At 36.7% G+C, this 19,299-nt stretch overlaps 1 protein-coding gene across 8 annotated transcripts in view; it reads right to left on the bottom strand.

Moving 5' to 3' along the window:
• LOC120426541 (semaphorin-1A) overlaps window positions 1-19,299 on the bottom strand; it is a 308,507-nt gene that overhangs the window by 59,226 nt on the left and 229,982 nt on the right. For all 8 annotated transcript variants that reach the window (XM_052707283.1, XM_052707282.1, XM_052707281.1 and 5 more), the window contains exons 4-5: window positions 13,635-13,743; window positions 6,411-6,606 (exon numbers count right to left, since the gene is read on the bottom strand). In XM_052707283.1, coding sequence (XP_052563243.1) covers window positions 6,411-6,606; window positions 13,635-13,743 — 305 coding nt within the window. The remainder of the gene's footprint in view (window positions 1-6,410; window positions 6,607-13,634; window positions 13,744-19,299) is intronic.

Here is a 19,299-nt window from a genome sequence, read left to right on the forward strand (position 1 = left end):
CAAGTTTTGCAACGAGTTCCAAACAACAATTTTTTGCAATTTCGAAAAACACCCATTGAGTGAAATTTTAAGTCGAATTTTCATGTATTTTGTCAATAAATCGTTTAAATCGAAAAAATGTTGAAAAGTGTTACTTTTCGAAACAAGTGCTGAAAAGTTCAACTTTTCAGCACTCATTTCAGTACTGAAAAGTAGAACTTTTCAGCATTTATTTTGAAAAGGGTTACTATTCCATTCTGTTATTTTTGGTACAGAAAAGTAGGCTGTTTCGTCGTTCAAGAATGACAGGAAAAATAAGTAGTTTCAGGACGGAATTGCAAAAATAAATTAAATGGATGCTGAAAAGTTGAACTTCCTTGGACTATTACGAACCCTACACAACAAAGAGTACCTCAATCCGACGCTCCGTATTGAACTGATTCGCGTTCGAACAAAACGGTCGAAATTTTTTGTATAAATGGATAATATTTTTTCAAAAGGTTGAGAAAATTTCACTTTTTAGCACTTTGTCAACATTTCCTAAACTATTTTTGATTTAAAGTTCAAATGTTTTCAAAATTTGTGTGCAAAACAAACACTATTTGTTTTTCAAAAAATCATAACTAAGCCAAAAACAAAACGGCCGTCAAACCCTTTAACACAAAAGTAGGCTTTTTTTCTAAAAAAATAGCAAACAATGAAAAAATCGAAGGTTGTTAAGTTTGTAAAAATCGATTTATGGAGAATGTTTTTATAGAACTTTTATTTTTCTAAGAGTGTAATTATTTTTTCGGAATAGTTTATAATAGATCAGATAATCCCTTTTTGGAATACATATTTTCTCATTGCACTTTTATATGGACAGCACCAAATTTGTATGTAGACTTGAATGAAGAAACTAATGATGCGACATGGCTTATTTGGACTTAAGGAATCGATGGACAAAATTTCATACAAATAAAAAATATAATAATAAGTCGATTGGTGAAATTCTAGACAGTTATCCTGTTAAAATATACAGAGTTTTAAAAACTGTTCTAAAATACACTTTTTGATCAATTTTGAACACGCTGTCATTTGTCACATCACAAATGATCGCATTGCTATTCCTAACCTTTTTTCCTACCCAAAAACCGTCCAACTCCAAGCAATACTTGTTTTAAGATAGTGTGGAGAATTTCCCATGTCCCTATAAAACTATCTTGCGCGATGGAGATGGGATGGTTGTCATGGTGTTGATGATTTGTTAAGGTAGAGTTGGTTTAATCTGATTAGTTGTCAATTCCAAGGCTACGACAAATCATCAAATAAAAATGAAAAAAAAAAATCCAGGGTGCAAACTGCTTAGCCTATCGAATTTAGCGAAATTAGTGAAATTCTCTGATCTTTCAAATTCCTTTATTTTCACATGTTTAAAGTTAAGCCTTATTCATCAATGGTACATCAAAAGGTCCTAATTTGGTGGCCGATGACCTTTCTGAAAATTAAAATTAAAAATCTTCTCAAATAAGAAAAGCAACCCGAACGTCGTCACAACTTTCAGTCTGCTGCTGGGTCCCTTTTGTGGTTTCGGAAAATTGAGTTCGCATCGATTCATTGCCAAACACGAAATGATTTTTCATCTGGGCCCACACGATTACACAGCTCCGACCTCCTCCTTTCAGGAACACAAGAAAAGCAATAGGCCCGATCGTTTCTTCGTTCAATTCGTTCGATTTGTCGGCAGAAAAAGAAGAAGATGAAGAGAGTTATGTATACAATTGTGTTTCTTGCCAATAATAGTGCGACGGCCTGTGGCGAAGGAAATTACTGCTGCTGGTTTTGTTTTATTTAACAAATTGATGGTTTTGGCAATTGGTCTTGTTTGGCCGGATTTCCACTCTGATTCCGTTTGTGGGAAAGTTGGTTTTTTATTTTCAAAATTCATTCGAATCAATTCGAGTTTGGTATTGTTAAACTTTTCGCCAGGTTATGTAAAAAAGCTAATCGATTTGAATAAAATGCTTCTAACAGAGCAATTCAGTAAAACGGTTTCCAGCAAAACGCAATCGATAAATGCTTATTGGATTCACCGGAAGCAAATGTAGATTGTGTGTGGGGGAGGAGGGTCGGGTCTTGCTGCCATGAATTCACCTCAAAACCACTGCGACATGACACAAAAATGCAGAAATGAAAGCACCGGTCGTCGCCGTCTTCTTCGGGAGGGCAAATACACGAAGAAAACTCATAATTTTCTTGGAAAACATTTCCCCCTCCAGATCTCACCCTGCATAACTTGCACACTTGTGCGGACTCTGTGCTATGGCTGTATACATAATAATGTGTCCGGGGACTGGAATTTGGAATTCGTTGTCAACTTTGCCGCCGCTGGCATTCTGTTATTATTTTAGAATACAATTCCGAAACTATTTCCTTTTGCGTTTTCGATGCTTGGTCCTGAGCAGCGAACCTGGAATGCCATTTGTTGAAGGGAGTGAGGGACTAATGCGTTTCTTTATATCAAGTTGATTATGGATATTGAACATGGAAATAAAGGTAGTTGAAATTCTCTAGAATGCTATCTTTGTTCGGATGAAGTTTTGTTGCATTCGAAATTAAGCTTAAACATTCCTTGGTGTCAAAATCACTCCCAAAAGCTCACACAGATCCTGCCACATGCTTTGAATAATTTAACACCCCACCAAAGAAAAGCCAAAACCCAGCTCGTGTGACATAATCTTCAAATAATGCCAGGAAGCATCTGTCATGAAGTGGCTCCTTCACGAAAAATGGATCATTCCTTGAGTAACGAGATAAACTTGCCCGCTCGGACGTGCATCATGTGTGTGTGTGTGTGGGTGATGGCATTTTCCCGTTAGTTTCCCGCTAGTCCAGCTGCTGTTTGCAAAGAAAGGACGACAACGATGGTATGCTACTGCTGCACATGATTTATGACAATAAAAACTACTGCCACCATGTGTGTGTGTGTGTGTGTGCGTTGAGGGTGTAAGACGTTGTTATAGTGGCGTTGCATAATGCAGCTTGGAGAAATGCACCAACCACCGTCACCGGATACTAAAAAAAGAAGGGTGAAGGGAATCAAGTTTGTTGATAAATAAGATTATTGTAAAATATTTGAGCTGGATGTTGGAAGCATGTGAAAGCAGCTGAATGTTTAAATTTAGGGCAAGATTCTTTTCCTACCACCTTCATGTATATTTATTGGAGTGGTTAAAAATTTTTGAACCACAATGCGGTCCAAGTTAAATAAATTTTAAATGGGATTAAACTTGCAAACCGAGGCATTTTGGTTTTTGAGCCAACACAGAAACATCGAAATTGATCCTTCTGATTCTACTTTTGATTTTGGCATATTTTAATTTCGGCAATTTTTTCCCTTTTTTTTTTTTGCAACATGCAAATTAAAATAAGCCAAAAACTAAACAAAATAAAATCGTCAAAAGTTACAATATTTGGATCCGATTTGGACATTGTGGCATTGTTGATGTTTTGTTAATTCATTTATTTCTGGAAGCTTTTACATTTGTTGTCATTCGCTGCCCAATCTTGGCATTAGAGTTGTTCTCCACGATTCTGCAAATCGACTTTTCTTTGTATTTTTTTTATTTTGAAGAAATTTTGTCCATTCATTCCCTGTGTCAAAATAATTCATTTTGCATCATAAGTTTCTCCATACAATTCCAAGCAATTTTGGGGGCTGGTCATACAAAATGGGTATTTTTTGATCGATTTGGTGTCTTTGGCAAGTTGTAGGTTATGATTAGGACTTTCCAGAAAAAATAGACTCACGGAAAAAAAAATCCCATTGTTTCAATTAACTTTTTATGACTTGCAGGGGAATTCCCAAAATATGTAATTTTTATTTTAAGATTTTTTTTCGAGCCATAGTGCGTAAAAAATCAGTTTGCAATATATCGAAAATCTGGACAAAAAATATTAAAAATCATTTTTTAAAGCAAAATCGAATATGCAATCTGAAGAACGGTATTCTTTGTTTTTTTTTTAGTTTAAAAAACTAATCCTTAAAATAAAAGCACCACTGAAAAAATATTTTAGAAAATCTCAGAGAATTTATTATAATGTTCTCTCTGAAACATTTAAAATCGGGCAATATGTTTCTGAGATACAGACTCACAAAGAATTCGAATCGATGAAAATTCATTTCTTTAAGTCCATAATTAGCCTGTAATTTTCAATTGACGATATCTCGGAAACTACTGGTGCGATTTTTATGTTCAAAATTGAATCATTTGCGAAATTTTCTGATCGTTTCAATAAAAATATTTCATAAATTTTTGAAAAGCGGAGTTGCTTTTTATTCATAAGTGTTGTTTAAATGTAAAAATAACGAAATAAACTGAAGTTGATTTTAAAAAAATGTGTCCAAAATTTTGATGTTTTCCACAAGATTTTTGATTTTTCAAAAAATTATGTCTATTAAACCATATTTTGGACCATCAAGCACTAGGTTTTTAGTCCCGCAACATATCAAATTTTTTCGAAAATTCAAAAATGAGTATTTCGGGAATTCAACTTTTTGTGATTAAATAGTTAAATTAAAAAAGGAATTTATCCGTTTATCTATTTTATTCCGAAAGGTAGTAATATTATCGTAATACATATCATAACCTACAACTTTTCCGAAGACAGCAAATTATCAGAAAATCTCTTCTCAAAATCCAGAATATTTGTAAGTTTTGTTCGCTATGTATGATACCAAAAACAATGTATTTTCTTGATTCTTTCTGTGGCTGTATCTCAAAAATTTCCGGAACCCGAAAACAAAAAAAAAATAAAGAAATGTCATGCAAGGATAATATCATGGGCACCATTGAAAAAAGTAAAAAAAAATGCAAGTTATCAGAAAAATCATATTTTAGGTAGATTTATTTCGGAAATGGTGCAACATGTTAAACAACGTAGAGTCCTTTTTGATTATTAATCCAAATTTATGTACATTAAAAGTACTGCAAGAAGAAGTATTCATTAGTATTTAAAAAGCTAACTATAAACTTTAATTTAAAAAAATGTTAATGAATAGGATATATTTATTATATAATTAATATTAATATAACAAAAAAAAAATCGAATCGGAAAATGGAATGTATTTTCGGATTCTTTGGACAGTTTTTCACTAAGAAAAGATAAAATTAGTTTCTAAATATTTTTTTTGTGTTCTTTAAATAAAATTTAGTACAACACAAAACGTTTGTAAAGAAGAATGTATCTCACACCTTATAGAACTGTCATTTGAGTGTATCCCTCTTGTTTACAAAAGTTATGCGCGCTTTTGTTATGTAAGGCTCCATTTGACATAACACATAAAATTTATAAACTTTATATCCTGTTAATTTTCTGCATTGCTTTTTCAAAAATTCAGTTCAGTTATGAATTAAAAGAAACAACTTTCTGTGAATGGCACAGCAACCCCCTTACAGGTTTTATAATCGACTGATGAATCTTACACAAACATGATGCGGGTTCTAAGCAGGATTTGCAATAATATGATTATTTCCGGTTGACCAGAGAGAGAGAGAGAGAGAGAGAACGAAACCTATCAGTTTAGCAGTTGTGTCGTTTTCCACTGAACCGTGCCACCTTAACCGACCCTAACCTTACACTGGGCAGGTTTTTGATTCGTCCTGTTGGGGGGGTCCAGATCAAGTCGATGAATCAACCTCTCCGGAACAATGTATTCAACCAGTTTGCCAAACAGTAGCAGCATCAGAAGCAAAAGCCCCCAAGCGATAAAGCACCAGATCAAATTTTGTGGAAAAACGGACAAACCTGAGAACTGGGAGAAAAAAAGGAAGAAGGAAAAAAAAACAACTTTTCTGCACAACCTGAGCCGGAGGTTTTGAGAGGGCAGGCCAGGAAATCGAACGAGTTTCGGTTACACGCTCCATTTGTTCCAAGTTCGCAGGTTTTATGTATAAGGTTGGGCAGAGAAGAGCAAAGCTCTATCTCGTTGGGAGTTGCTGTTTTCTGTGAAGCAACAGCAGCAGCAGCATATAGATCAAAGGATTCAAGGATCCGCTGCTCACAAAAGCTTTCATGGAAGGGGTTTGATTTGCGTTTGAACTCTAGTCGATGGTGGAAAATGGAAACACATTGACTTTGGAGTGATCTACATAATATAAAGTGTGTATCAGAAAGAGACTGATTTAAGCATGAATTATTAAAAATTCCTAAATTTGGTTTCTGAATTCTTTATATAAACTATGTAAACCAATAACATTGATTTTAAAACTGTTAATTTTGAGCAAAATTTTATTTTATTCGTTTTTCTACATGAAAAATTAACACTTTTTTTCAGGAAGTATATGTTATTATTATGAAATAATTTTTCAATGAATTCAATTTTATAAACATTTTAGCATCCTCCTGATACATATTTTTGTGAAATTTTGGGAATCGAGCAAAACACTTACCGACATAGACCGCGGTCGAGTTGTGGGCCGGATCGTACGGGCAGACGGCTTGGCCCGGTTTTTCCGACTCGACGGAGTAGCTGTTGCCGTTGATGCCGTACACCCGGCACAGCGGCCGGAATGCATTGGTGCCGCAGCCGAGCAGCGTTCCGGGCGTTGGCAGTGCCAACACGCGGATATAATTCTGGCAGAGATCCTGCGGAGAGGAAAAAAAATAGAAGAAAAAAGTGAGCAAGAGAGGAAAAATCATGAATAAATTTATGAGCAAAGCGAAAACCCAGGTAATTAAAAATAAATAATGCTGAAAAATTGATATTTTTCTGCTTATGTAGAAACTGGTCGGGCGGAAAGTTTTTCCACTTTTTTCTTGCACCTCTCATTTTAAAATATTGTTTTGCGTTTCTGTTTTTGGACCCTGATCCTTGCGAATCCTTTTCACTCTCTCTCTCTCTCTCGAGGATTTTTCCCGCGTGGAAAGTGCTGGAAAAGAGGACGTCCAGCGGTCGGTGGGTCATAATCCAAATTTATTTTGCCATTTTCAAGAGAGAAAAGTGTGCCACAACACACACCGTGACGAGGGTGTTTCGAAAAGGATGACAGGAGGACAGTGATGGGGGGAGGGAGAGGGGAATAACCGCTGAATAAGCATTTGCCATTAATTTAGCTGATGTGAAAATGTGGGAAAGGGTTTAATGAAGCAGCTGAGAAATCTGACTGATGGCACTTTGGCAAAGTTTAATGCCGGAAAAAACATTTTATGCAAATTGTGTGGCCGGGTTGGCGATAAAAAAAATGAAAGAGAGAAAAAGAGCTCTGCGGAATTTCGGGAAACGTGGCGATGCACTAAAAGTGAGCTTAGTGACGAAGAGAAATTGCGAAAAACATTTAGATAAAACAGTAGTGGACACCTTTTTGGTGCGTTGGTGTTTAAAAAAATGCTTGGGGCTTCACCATTCATATGGTTCTTTAGTTTAAATATGAAGAAAACGTGAATTTGGTTTAATTAAATGTATTTAAATTTTAAATTTGGAGATTCGAAACTTATCAGGTAATATGTTTTAAAGAGAATTTTTGATTCCAAAACCAGGTGGATCAGAAAAAATAAACACCTTTTTTAAGAGCAAACAGATTAAGCTGAGGTGAATTCCCAAGTAACAAGACAAATGCTATAGATTCTTATGTAGTTTTATATTAGTTTTATAAAATGCAAACAATATTTATTACATTTTTCACCAAACCCAACCGGTTTTATCGTCACAAAATCTGAAAGATATTATCAAGAATTCCTCAAGATATGATAAAGAAATGTGTTTAGAAGTTTTAATTCAGTTTTCAACTTTTTTCTTTAAGTATCCCTGAAGAATTCTTGGTAAAGCCTAAATCACTTAACAAAATCTGCTTTAAATCTTTCTAGACTTCAGTGAGCATTTTATTAATCTTGTTTGATTTGTGCTGTCACTTCGACACATTTAGTTGTCCGTGACGAACGCCGCAGTGAAATACTTTCAAGAGGCGAGCTGTTTTATTAAATTACGTTTTTAGGTTTAAATACTAGTAAATTCTTAGTGAATTTTTTACAAATAACTGTCTCATCAACTGTGTGCTGATAATAATAAATATGACTGAGTTGGTGGTGTGTTTGAATTTTGAGATAGAATTGTGAAAAAACGGAATATTTTCCAGAACCAAAATTGATTAGTTTTGCAGTTGATGTTTGTACTGTTATTGCGCATAATCATTTTTGTGGCAAAGTGGATATAAATTATGTTGTCTTACAATGTATCGTCAATAAACGAGACGTTTGATTGATTTTTTTTTCGTTGTTGTGTTTTTTGGCTTACATTTTGGTAAAAGCCATTCAGCCTTGGTTAGAACTGCTTTAAAAATGTATGGTTTTCGTCTTTTCGAAAAGAATTTGAAAAAAACTTTTCATTCTTGAAGTTATCTTGTTTAAAACTAAAAAGATTTAATTGTGTGTATTGCTACGCGCTGTCATTTACAGTTTGACGTCGTCGGTTTGACATTTTGTATTAGTACGCATTAGCGTTTCAGTTCAGTAATCGGTATCCGAAAATGAGTTAATAATTTCTTCAAAATTAAACGCCGATTCAAAAACGGTCTATACATTGTGTTTTAAGTGTTATGTGATTAAGTGTAACTTTAGGAAGACAAATGCTGTGAATTGTGCGTGATACAGAGGAAAACGCCGACTTTTTGATATTATAAGTTGTTTTTCTGTTGACAGCAGAAACAGTAAAAGTGAAAACTGATATTTAAAATTAATTATGCAATGTTGGTGTTCTAAGTGTACGATTCGATTGAATAAATAAAATCAATTGAAAAAATCGCCCAATGTGTTTTATTTCGAAATTTTCTCCCTACCAGATCTATACCAATCAATCAAAATCAGCATGCGCTACGGCATTGGCAATACGCGATTTTATCTTGATAAAAGCCAAGTTAAAACCTTCTTAAATTCTATAGTTCTTGAGTATTCTCAAAAAAGAGCTTCTCCCGCCCTGACACTCTTGAGAAGTTTTTAACAAGAGCATTACAAGGTTCAAAACATTTAAAGCAGTTTTATTTGAGTAAATAGAGTTTTGATTTCTTTCGCCATGTTTGCAGAGCTGAAAATCGGCTGAAAAAAGCAGCCATGTTGAATTTATGAAGAGGAAGCCAAATAAAATATTTTTCTGTTTCAAAAATCGATGTAATTTTGGGAAAAATATCAAGGGGGATAATTTTTTTACGAAGTATTACGAAAAATTAATCAGTGAAATTTCCGTGGCATAGGACTTACGGGGTATATCATTGATGAAATCTTAATAATTTTCTCTAGAATATAATGATATCATATTTATAATTTGTGTATCCGTAACTCTGAAAATCATACAATTACTAAGATTAACTGACAAAACCGAATGGCTTTCAAAATAATATATATTTAGTGCTTTTGGTTCTAAATTTGGTTAATTTGACATGATGCAAGACTGAAAGGTGTCAAACCATGTTTTATTTTGCTTTTAAAGAATTCTGAAAGTTAGACTGAATGCTTCTTGGTTTTGAATAAGTTTTAATGAGATTTGAGAGAGTTTTTGCGAACCAACATAAAACCTTGAGATAGGACCAAAACGTTTTAAACTGGTCTTGAATAATAATCTTGATAACCTCCTTAACGGGTCCACTTTGCACTTAACGCAGGTTTAACTCTTATTTAATGCGGCTTTCAGGAGTTAAATGTTTTATTTCCAATTTTGTTTGAATGCTCTTGAATACCTCTTCAATAGTGTTAGAAAACTTAATTTGTTACTTGGGTTGTTAGTTTTATCCTTTTTTCAAAGTGTTACGCATGACTCATGTGTAAATCTCAATCTAAACGTTTGCCTTCAATACGACAACCTGATTTTGACATTTTGTTTTTTATCGTTCACACATGAATGAATGAGCGCAACGCATTGTCACTCACACAGTTATTTAACTCTTTTGTTTGACATTGTACCAAAAATGTGATCACTGCATGACTGCATTCAAATGATCGCTGTCGCTGTCGCGCGAGAGAAAGAGAAAGAACATGTGGTTTCGGATCGGGCGACAGCTTGAGTGTTGAGCTCGGTTTTTTGTTGTTGCAACTTCGTGTGCGTTCACTGGCGGTTGCTTCGTAATGACGATCACGACAGGCGCTGTGTGTAAGCATTAGGGTGACAACAAAAATGGCTCGAACCAAACAAGTTAAAGTTTAGGGGTGCTATTGATCATTGAAGTTTCAATGGAGAAAATTGCGAAAAGGAATGGGAAAAAAACAGGATTTTGCCTGTAGGTCTCGCAAAAAAAGTTTTTTTTAATTGTTTAAATTTAGAATCGAATATTTGAGACAAACTCAGTTGATTTATGTTTTTCTACAGTTCAGAACAATTCATAAAAAATGTAATTTTTTGATAATCAAACTATCTAATCTATGCTTACGAGTACCCCATTTTGCAATGCAAATAGGTTCTAAGCCTGCAGTGGCTTCTTAAAAATATTGCAGACTCGACTGATGGAATTTTAAACATAATTCAATTACCTTCGAAATGATAGTAAAAGTCCTCAAAAGCTGCCTCCTGAGAACTGTTCAAGTGTGTGTTTGATGCTATTATGACGAGGGAGCAAATATCACCCCTTCCTTCTCAAGCAACCTTCCTTCTCAGGAGGAAACAAATCGTCTATCGTGACCAAAGTCTACTTTCAGAGAAGGTACTCATTTCAAGCAAGCTTTCTGACGGCTGCTGCTGCTGCCGTCCCTGTACTGACGTTTTCCATACTTCTTGACACATGCGATGTGTTATTATTGTTATTATTCTGTAACATGGTTACGAGATGGTCCGCACTTGTAGACAAATAGCTGAAGCACGTCATCCACTCTCCTGGCAGGCGACTGACCGTTGAACATGTCAGAGGCCAATACAGAAAAGCACTCATCCTCTGGACCCGACCCCTGTTCTGTATTTCACTGACGCAAGAAGTGCTCGGTACAAATAGGCAAATGGTCATATTCTGGAGGGCAACTCTCGGAAATGACAGTATCTCGTGTTTCATCTCGAGATATATTAGGCAAAAGTAATCTAATATGCATCTCACACAAAGTCTCTTCCCCTTGTTGGCCTGTCCAAGTTCTTGGTTCTGGGTTCCGCTTCGTGACGTCGTGACCATCGTCGGTTGGACATTAGATCATCGTCGTCGGAAGTCGGAAGCACTTCCGTTCCGTTCGTTTCGTTTGGTAACATCGAATTGATTGTATCATAATCAATTTCTCCCATACACACATGAGAGCTCAATAGGATCGAAGGCAAAAGACTTTCACGTAATGGCTGGTCACTGCCCATGCCTGCTCAAGTCGGGGGTGATTAGGGGTAGTTTTTGTTCCGTTTGATCAAGAATTTTGATTGCAAATCCAATTAAACCATTGAGTTCCATACGTGCCACCGGGGGAATATTTAATTTTATAATCAAATACTGCACAGATGTGAAAAAAGTGTATTGTGAATTCGGACTTTAAACCGTAAGACTGTCTTTAAAAGTGATGGTTTTAAACAGTCACAAAGGTTTATTAATGTTTAAAACTCTTTAAAAATCAACCAAAATTTTAACAATTGTTTTTCAACTTTAGAATTTAGTAGGCATAAACAATTTTCAATTCCAGCTCAAATCAGGAATTTTTACTGGTACTTTTGTACCTGACCCTCTCCGATTTCAATGAAACTTTTTAGACATGTTATCCTAGGCCTATATAAGCCATTTTTGTGTATATGGAGCCAGTTGCACTCGATAATGACATTTGAGAAGGGCGTAAGGGTTTTAAATATTTTTGTATTTTGTAAATTAAATATTGCTGTATCTCTAAGCCGTTACATCGTATCAAAAAGTGGTCAAAGACAAACTTGTAGGAAATTAGACGGGCTTTTTGAAAAAAAAAACTGAAAGAAAAATACACGCCAATTCTATGAGATTTTTCAATTTTTAAGTTTAAAAGTTAAATTTTAAGGTGATGTCACGATTTTTTTTCGCTCAAAATTTTTGTGAAAATAGCCTAAAATGTGACAAAAAGACTCACGAAAAATGCAGGATGGTATGTCTCTTCTAAAAAAATACAAAAATCATTTACTTCAAAAATTTTCAAATTTTTTAAAAACCGATAGCGGGAATCGATTCCCCAGACAATTTTACATAAAAGTCTCCATATTGACCATTGTCCTATGTCCAATCCTTGTGAAGATACAGCGGTTTTAAAAATAAAAATGTTGAAAAAATAGGTTTTTTGGTGGTTTTTGGCAATTTCATGTTTCATGTTTTTGACAGCTGTAAGTCGTTCCAATTTGGTTCCGATTAGGGAATTTTGATTCGCCAATTCGAATGCAGTTCCAGTTTCGAATTAACGAATCCTCTATTTATCTACAACTTTGCCGAATTCGAGAAAATTCGTACTCAAGATACAGATTTTTGAATTATTTAATATGCAGCTACATATATTGTATGGAGACTTGTATGGACGAGCTTACGATGCAAAATGTTATCTTTAGTCGTCCAAAAGAAAACCAAAAATAATCGTTGTCCACAGTGTCAAAGAATTGCTCTCGCTAACAACATATTTGAAGAAAGTTCCTCAAAGTTGTGACTTTAAAAAAAATCTAGTTGTGGATTTGAATTTAGCGAAAAACTTTCACTGTGAGCTTCAGTATCGACAAAGAGTGAGTCGGCTATATACAAGTCTGTATTTTTTTTTCTACAGAATATGCCAAAGTTCTCCCAGATTTTCCTTTCTAATTTAAAAACAAAATCTTAAATAGCTCCAAATGATCGTGCGCTCGTTCCATACGAAGACCCATCCTGGAGCAGAATGGCCCTCATACGTTATTCATGATTGCAACAAATAAGTACTTTGCAATTGCCACCTCTACCCAAACCAACCCAACCCACACACACACACACACCCCACTAAACCAGCTACTCACGGAACGCCGTTGTCGGGTGGCAAAGACCGGTAAAAGCTCCTGCAGGTTTGTACTAATCATAATGAGCACTTTACGTGATGAAACAACATTTCCATAATGCTCTCGCTTCTCTACTACCGGTGCTGGCTGTGCTGAGTGTGTGTGAAACTTGAAGAAGGCTAAGCCGTTCCCGGAGGCAATGTTTTAAGGTGTGTGGTGGCGGCACAGACTGACACTTGCGGAACAATCGACCGGGTGCCACTGATGACGGCTCGGGCCGCCCAGGGTAGGCATCGTCGTTACAATAATCCTACATATTAATCAGTCGCCGTATTTGCATAATGGAGATATCCATTTGGCCTAACGGCACAAAGATTACGCGCGCTCGCTCTCATTCCATGATGGGTGTTTGAGAACGCGACAAAGGTCAGTGTTTGTGTGGATGATTAGAACGTGATGGGGGGCCGTCGTTAGTTTGGCGTGTTAAGAATTTTAGATGGGTTCAACATTTGAAGGCAGAAGCGTTCGTTTAAGTCATTTAATTGCCGGAGTGCCTACCAAGAAGATCATGTTTACTTTACATGACCAAAACATTTGAACCGATCTATTTTCCACAATTTCGTGGTCGCTTTCAACATAATCGTCACACCACGTGAGTGAAAGTATTAGAAATTATAATGAACAAGCTCAGCCTTGAGGGAGGACGCCTCGATGTAACGACCCGGAATATCTTGAATACGAGTTTGATTGCACTTACCTCGTCTTTGCCTTTCATCACGCACATCTTGATGTCATCCTCCGAAGAGTACCACACTAACCGCGTCTGCTCACTCAGATCGTATATGCTAAGATTGTACACGATGTTCCTGGGAAAGAAGAGAGAATGAAATATAATTAGAATCGTTTAGTAATTCGACCGACCGAGCCCCATCTAATTGTCTCGTGCGATATAACGAATAATCTCGTTATGATCCTCCGACGACGAGGGGTGATCCAACGAATCAAACATAACATATGCGGTTTCCGTCCAGGGGATGTATCATCTTCTATCTCAGGCCACCAAATTATGACCTCTCCCCAAATGAAACGCTTGATTGCGTAAATGCGATCCAAACAGGCGAATTATTACCATAATTTATCTCTTTCCGGGGTGTATTTGGCAGATTGCTCATCACGGCGGAGTGTGCCATCTGTGGAGCAGCTGAGCAGGGATGTTCTGAGTGAATTTCTTTTTTTTCAGTTCGTATCACAATGTTATTTTTTTAGTTTAAATAACATATGAGTATTTGTAAACCAAGTTTCTTAAATTTGTTTTTAATAATACTATTTGAGCCCCAAGAGGCACATCATCTCACACTCACACCTCGGTAGTGTAACGACGTGACCAATAAAAATACCAACCGGAATGACAATAAACACTCCATTAAATGTGTACGCCGCCGTGCTGCAAGTGCCGACATGTGTCCGCCATAATTTAAGTGTATTGATTTATTGTGGTCGAGGCGACGCCGCGTTGATGGGTGTCACGATGGGCTGTCCCCATCCCTCTGTTGCCATGGGAGATCTTGGTGTCGAGTGGACGCTTTTGAAATTAAAGTGTCGAAGGAATATGGAGTGTGGATAGTTTTAGGGCAATTTGAGCATAACTATTAGTTTAGTTAAACTGCCCATAATTGAAAATTCGGCTATTATGCCAAATCAAGTATTCCGAGAAAAACGCGTTTTAGTGTTTGTCACAAAATCTCCGTCAAGGCAATTTCCCATAAGAGTGGCATATTAGCCGTTTGGTTTTTCCTATCGGCAGCCAAGTCTAAACACTATTTCAGTAAAATTCAAGGTCCAGAAGATGCGTTGGAACGTCCTCTACCAGCTGGTGCTAATATCTCGTTTTTGCCAAAAGTGGATATTAGCCGTTTTTTCAATGGTGGGCAGTAAACGCATTCATTATTCTCAACATAATATAATCACAAACAGCGCTGGAAATATCTTAAAAAGAGATTGGCGAGATCGTTATCTCATAGATTCATTTTCAAAAAAGTTATACCATAAAACAGAGTGCTGATATCGAGAATCGAACCCAAGACTTTAGACATACCGGATCCGCGGCTTTCGATTCGGTAAATAAAATTTATCCTGCCATTTTATTTGGAAGAGTTATTCTCTCGGCTTTCTATTATGGCAGTTCAAGAGAAATATCATAGTAATGTTACATTCAACGATCTTTTATGTTAAATTAACATTCCAACTCCCAAGGCTCCAAAAAAGTTGGAACGGTAATTTCAACTCACTGGTTCTCAACCAATCAAGACTCACTGGTAACTCAACCAATCAAGACGATTCTTTTTTCCAGTGATTTGTTAGGATGTCTAGATGATCCTAGAACTTTGCAGAACTCAATTTGATCATCTTGGAATTAAAAATGCTAAATCAATTCGATTATCCGAAGATTCGATAATCCAAATTGAAATTGTGCCGCGGCTTTCGAATAATCGAGAATTTTTGAGAAAATATGTAATATATTTTTAGGCATTTAAGGGGTTACATACATGTAGAAAATCCCAATATTTCAAATTACAGGAAATTCATTAAATCTACTAATAAGATGATTTTTAATCATTCCTGCAAGTTTCATGAAGATATTTCATGATTAAACTGAGAAAGAGACGATTTAAGCTCAAAATTTTGCCATGCGCAAAGCGGACTGTCAAACTTTGAGAACTTTTTTCTCTTAACACCGAGTTGATTTACGGGTGCCACCATATCTCGAGATGGGATGGACCAAATTGGTTGAAATTTGGAGTGAAGACTGTCAAGACATATCCCGTGTGCATGACGATGCCCGATTATGAAAATACAAAAATCAAAAATTGACGATTTTTTATATGAAAAGCAAAAAAATATTTTTATCTTTTTTCTTTAAATACACTTTTTGGAAATCGGCCTTCATCATGCACACGGGACAGGTTTAACGAGTCTTCATCAAAATTTTGAGGCGGTTTGGTCAAAGCAGTGTTGAGATATCGTGGCACCCGTTTTTAATAACTGCTAACTTAAAATAGCTATATCTTGGCAATGATACAACCAAATGTCTTTAATTTTGTTTTGGTAATAGATGAAAATGTATATTTCAATGCCCTGAAAACAGATTCCAAAAAAGATTTAATTTGTGCGCATACCAACATTTGACATTTTTGACGATTTACATGTATGTAACCCCTTAAGTATGAAATAAATAAGGCCGATATATATTTAATTGCAGGTGCTTCCCCAAGTTTTCATAAAACCAGCGAACATAATAAAAATGTCATAAAAATAGAAAATTACATTGAAGAAACCTGTGGAATCAACTATCTCACCAGAGCGGAGGGACAAATAACATTTGTACCAGTAAAGCATAAATTTACTCTAAACGCTGTCTGAAAACAACGCTATTTGACCAGATGAGATCAGATCGGATGATTTTATCATCACGTGATTTTAATTCTTAAAAAAATACACGCTGTCATCTGGGGTGAATCGGGACACACAGACGAATTGGGACAGCTGTTTTAGCCAGGTTCTTTCACAATATTTTGATATTTTTGATTGATTTCGGTTAAAACAGAAACAGACCAGCTGAATTAGTGCATCGTTTGTTTGATTATGACAGTGAAAAATCATCATTCAAGACTAATATCTTCTAACTAGAAGTTTACGGTATCTATTTAGGTTGATTACAAAACAATCAAAATTAAAAGAAACGTTCTGCAGCTGCTCATAAAACTGTCATCAAAGGGAGAAATTTAATCACAGTTTACCCATTTAAACATAAACAAAACCCCTTTGAACCCACAAACCCAATCATGGTTCAAATAATGGATACTGCACACACACACGCTGCCACACTAACACCCTTTCCTTCGACGAACCCATTGCTCCATTGCTGTCGATAAGAACCTCCACAATGCGTGTTGTTTCCCCGGTTCGATACCCGGACATCCCGAGCCGGCCAAAGTCCTGCCGTATCCTTCCGGTCCCAGACTATGCTCTCTCTCTCTCTCGCTTTCTCTCTCATTGCACTGTGATAAGCCTTGGGAGAGCATCCGAGAATCGATTGTGATCCGGGACCAACCCAGGGCCAAAACATCGACTGTGTGTGTGTGTGTGTAGAATCCGAATAGACTTAGTGGTTGCCGACAACAGCACATAAATCTAACCGCAGCAGCCGGCTGGACCAGGATCCCGCGCTCTTCCCCCTTCCCCTTCTCCAGGGAGGTACTTCGGTAAACATTATTACGTAATAGAGTGGATTATAAGCGTATAAGTAGAAATGGGTATAGAATCGAGAAGAAGGGGAGAAGGGCCTCCACAACCCCGTCCTCCTGGCATCCAGCAGAAACTCCAGTGTCCATTAAAGCATGGAAAATATGTTACATGCCCGTTTCACAGCCCGTCCAGGACCCCACCACAACCTACAACGGTACAATACACACAGACGAGCGGAGCACGGTGGCTTCTGCAACCAATTTCACATCCAGGGCAAATTAATCGATAGGAAACACCAAATCTGAATTAGCGGTAGGCGATTCATTACGTGGGTACGGCCAACTGACCGGGCTGGCGAGGGATGTTGATTTTGGGGAATCGGAATTGGCGCACCTGACCGTAGGTTAGTGTAATGGAAGAAAAGGATTTTTTTACGATCTCGACATTTTGAAAGATTCATGCTTTCTATTGGTGTTTTGATTATTCATACATTTCACTGTGGGAAAAAAGAACAAAATTGTAGTATTTCGAAACTAGAGAAACTATCAATCTAACTTTAAATTCATCTTCTAAGGTACTGCATCATGGCTATTGCACGATTGGGTCGGTAAGTCCAACAATTATGGAATAAGAAGACAATAACTTGTCCTTGGTTGTTGTGTACCCTTACGTTTTTTTTGCTGATTTTTGATTTTGCCGAGTTTTTGGATCCAAGCCCGAGACTCATTTGTTGTCATTTGTTGAACTTTTCAGACGATAATAAGCCATTTGCACCATAGAAAAACAGGGAAAAAATTATGTATTTTCAAAACGGAAATGCTGAGGTGTTTTGTAACATAATTGATAACTTCGATTAATTCTAAAATATTTTCTGGAATTCTAAAAAAATATTCTAAAATATTTTCTGGAAAAATTGTATGTATATTTTGCCCTGAATTGTTTAATGAAAAAACATAAGTTTTCAATTAAAATTTGTAATATTGGCATTTGAAACACTGCTCATTTGTCAAACTGCTTGGAAATGACATAAATTTCCACTCCCCCAGATCCTGAACTCCATACAAGTTGAAAAGTTACGCCAAATTTCTTTTAATTATACACCTTCCAGACATGTTGCCGTAAATTAAAGTCATCTGGTTCCACAGACTCCCATGTAGTCCATTCATCTTTCGTGCTCCACCCCCTCGTCTCGCTCACATGCTGAGAGAGAGAGCTGTCTGTCCCCATAATGGAACCTGTAAAATATTAGCGAGCGTTTCGGGCGGCCAAAGCGACATTCATTCGACGACAACGACGAGCTTGGTCCGGGTTTGGGTTTGGGGAGTCCACCACCCTCTTGGGGACAATCTCGACACATTCGCAGCGGGTCGTCGCCTCTGTCGGAATTCGGTATACCTATAAATTATGCTTGTATTCATTATATCAATTTGTTTCTCACTCCACGGCGCGCCGTCCCGCTCAATTCCATTTCACCGTGGCAGAACCCTCGGGGCGGATGTGGGGAAACTGTGACGGTGACAGCTTTTCCGGTGTGTGTGTTCGAGGGTATTAGTAAAGGTCCTGTGTAAAGACTCGTTACCCGAAACCCCTAGGAAGTCCTGTTTGTTTTTGAGCATCAACCGTAAAATTTATAACGCGTAAAGATATCATCTCTCATGTTTACTTAGCTGTGATGGACGCTGTACAAAGAAACGCTGCACGATCTTAAATTTTCGGGTGAGCTTAGGGGTCGTGCATAAACCACGTGGTCTCCTCAGGGGGGGAGGGGGTCCGAAATCCGACCGAAAAAAAACCATGAAAAGCCATGGGGGGGAGGGGGGGGGGTCGACGGCTGACCACGTGGCCTTTAAAAAAATCTTTTCTTAAAAAAAAAAACAAAAAATACGCGCTTTGAATTTACTTATGTGCATACATTTTTTGTTACACTTCAAAACCATACAATTATTGTGTTTAAAATTATTACTTATATTTCAATGTCATAATATTTTCCAATTCAATATTGAATTATATATATATCAATACTTTGAGCCTGTAATTGAATGTACACTTTTTAATACTCATGTAACTACGTTTTGCAAAAGTTTAAAAGCTGTTAAAAAATAAAGTGACAGTATCCAAAGTTAATATACCCTAAAAAATGCGTACCAAAATGCAAACACAATTTCATTTTTTTGTTG

Source organism: Culex pipiens, chromosome 2, assembly GCF_016801865.2.
Source record: "Culex pipiens pallens isolate TS chromosome 2, TS_CPP_V2, whole genome shotgun sequence".
NCBI lineage: Eukaryota > Metazoa > Arthropoda > Insecta > Diptera > Culicidae > Culex > Culex pipiens.